The sequence below is a fragment of the Sphaeroforma arctica genome (assembly GCF_001186125.1).
Source record: "Sphaeroforma arctica JP610 unplaced genomic scaffold supercont1.4290, whole genome shotgun sequence".
Lineage (NCBI taxonomy): Eukaryota > Ichthyosporea > Ichthyophonida > Sphaeroforma > Sphaeroforma arctica.
The window spans coordinates 1-2,577 of record NW_014036268.1 but is presented as its reverse complement, the minus strand read 5'-3'; the positions used below and the strand labels follow the sequence as shown (position 1 = coordinate 2,577).

The window sequence follows — 2,577 nt, the reverse complement described above, 5'->3', positions numbered from 1 at the left end:
ATATAGCACGAACCTGGGGCAAGGACGCTCGTCTGTTGAATGTCGAGGTCTCCGGCGCCTTCTCCGTTTCGGCCAGTGTCAGGTTGGCTATTTCGTCATGTGTGGAATTAGCGCGTGTTCTCAGACTGTCCATCTCCATCGTACTGTGTGCAGACACCCCAAACTTGCCCTTTGTCATGCTGCTGGGGTGTTCGTTCGCTTCCGCCTCCTCCGCATTGTTATACTCGGCACCCGCATCCTCCGCGCGCGTGATCGACGCTTGGTTTGATTGGCCCGTGCCCTCGGCTCGTTTCACAGAACCACTCCCGCCAGTGCCTTGGTGCGTGAGATTGCAGGCTGACATGCTCGTTGCTTGTTTGGCGTTCCCAGTGGTCTGTGCGTGTTGTGTGGGTGGTGGTGCTAGGTTGTTGTCGTGCTCGCCTACGCTGTTGGCGTGTGGGTGTGCTCTATTCCCGCTCTCAGGGAGCTCTTGCAAGTCGCGTGTGTGCGTGGGTGTGTGTGTGGTCTTTTGCGCATGTGAGTGTGGACGGGGACTGTCGTCTTCAGGTTTGAACAGCTCAGGTGTAACGGACTCGGCGACTGTGTTTTCGCCGCCGCCTGTCCCGGAGATCACCAGATTGTCTTTTGAACTGCTGACAGGGCCCAGTGGATATAAATAGAACAGCCGATATTAACAACACAGCCGATATGAATAGAACAAGAGGTATGAATAGAACAGCCGATATAAATAATACAGCCGATATGAATAGAGCAACAGATATAAATAGAACATCCGATATGAATAGAACAGCCGATATAAATAACACAGCCGATATGAACAGAAAAACAGATATAAATAGAACATCCGATATAAATAGAACAGCCGCTATAAATAACACAGCCGATATGAATAGAACAACAGATATGAATAGAACAGCTGATATGAATAGAACAGCCGATATAAACAACACAGCCGATATGAATAGAACATCCAATATGAATAGAACAGCCGATATGAATAGAACAGCCGATATAAATAACACAGCCGATATGAATAGAACATCCGAGTTCATTGACGATAGAGACAGAGATATCTATAGGTGAGCCGAGAAAAGTCCGACGGACCGGAATAAAAGCAGCTACAGGTGAGTGCTATACAGCAACAATTACAGCCTACAGATGAGTGCTATACAGCAATAACTACAGCCTACAGGTGAGTGCTCTACAGCAATAACTACAGCCTACAGATGAGTGCTATACAGCAACAACTACAGCCTACAGGTGAGTGCTATACAGCAACAACTACAGCCTACAGGTGAGTGCTATACAGCAACAACTACAGCCTACAGGTGAGTGCTATATAGCAACAACTACAGCCTACAGGTGAGCGCTATACAGCAACAACTACAGCCTACAGGTGAGTGCTATAAGGCAACAACTACAGCCTACAGGTGAGTGCTATAGAGATAAGCGTATGCATAGAGATAAGCGTATGTGTATGGATAAAACTATGCGTAGAGATAAGCGTATGTGTAGAGATGAGTGCTTGCGTAGATGCAAGCATATGCGTAGATAGTCAATGACTTACCCTTTGCTATTGATGGACAGTCGTCTCTTTAGAGCGGATAACTTGGCAGAAGTTTGAGAGCTGATCGATTTTCTCCGCGCGATTTCTTTGTCTTTGCTGTAATGTGTTACGCCAACAAAAACGCGTATTTGAATACGTTAGAGTACGCCGAAAGTCCATGGACACATCGATCATAAAGTGCGCTGTGGCGATACTTCTATGTCTATATAAACGCAAAAGTTTGATTAGTCGTGTTTTCTATATAAACGCGGAAGTTTGAATGAGTCATATTCATACGATAGTTTAATGACATGTTCTAAGCCTTTACGTAACTAATGTTCTTCGCATATAAGTCTACAGCGGAACACACTCTGCTGCAGTTACGCACGATTCGGGTGATACACACACAACTTGGCGTGAGTGGAATCTCGTTCATTCAACAATAAAGAAGTAAACCAATCCGTGCTTGAGGATCTGTCTGACAATTCGTTGCGCGTAATATACAGTTTATGATAGGCATACTTATCAAACGTATATATATCATACGTATATATATCATACGGATATGTCATACGTAAATATAGCATACGTATGTACCATATGTATATATATCATACGTAAACCTGGTACAGTTTTTTTGGGCACAAATATCGCGAACATTCAGAATGGGATAAAATAAAGCCCTGAAATAGAATCAACTATCGATCATATGAAATAGAATCAACTGTCGATCATATAAAATATAATCAATTATCCTCGCCTAGCACGGGAACCCGGAGGCGATCATTATTCATATAATATCCTTGAATTTTTTTAGATAGAACTACACACATACACACATACATACATATGAACAAATTTATATCACTATAAATATATATATATATATATATATATATATATATATAAATAATATATATATATATATATATATAATAATATATTTAAATAATATATATTATATATATATATATACACACATATATATATATATATATATATATATATATATATATATATATATATATATA

The 2,577-nt window shown here is 40.9% G+C and overlaps 1 protein-coding gene across 1 annotated transcript; it reads right to left on the bottom strand.

Annotated features, from left to right (window-relative positions):
- Positions 1-13: 13 nt before the first annotated feature.
- Positions 14-1,665, bottom strand: SARC_14203 (hypothetical protein; the record flags this gene model as incomplete). The annotated part of the gene is made up of 2 exons (XM_014291664.1): positions 14-629; positions 1,568-1,665. Coding segments are annotated over 2 exons (714 nt in total), but the record flags the coding sequence as incomplete, so codon positions are not given.
- Between the last annotated feature and the right edge of the window lie 912 nt (positions 1,666-2,577).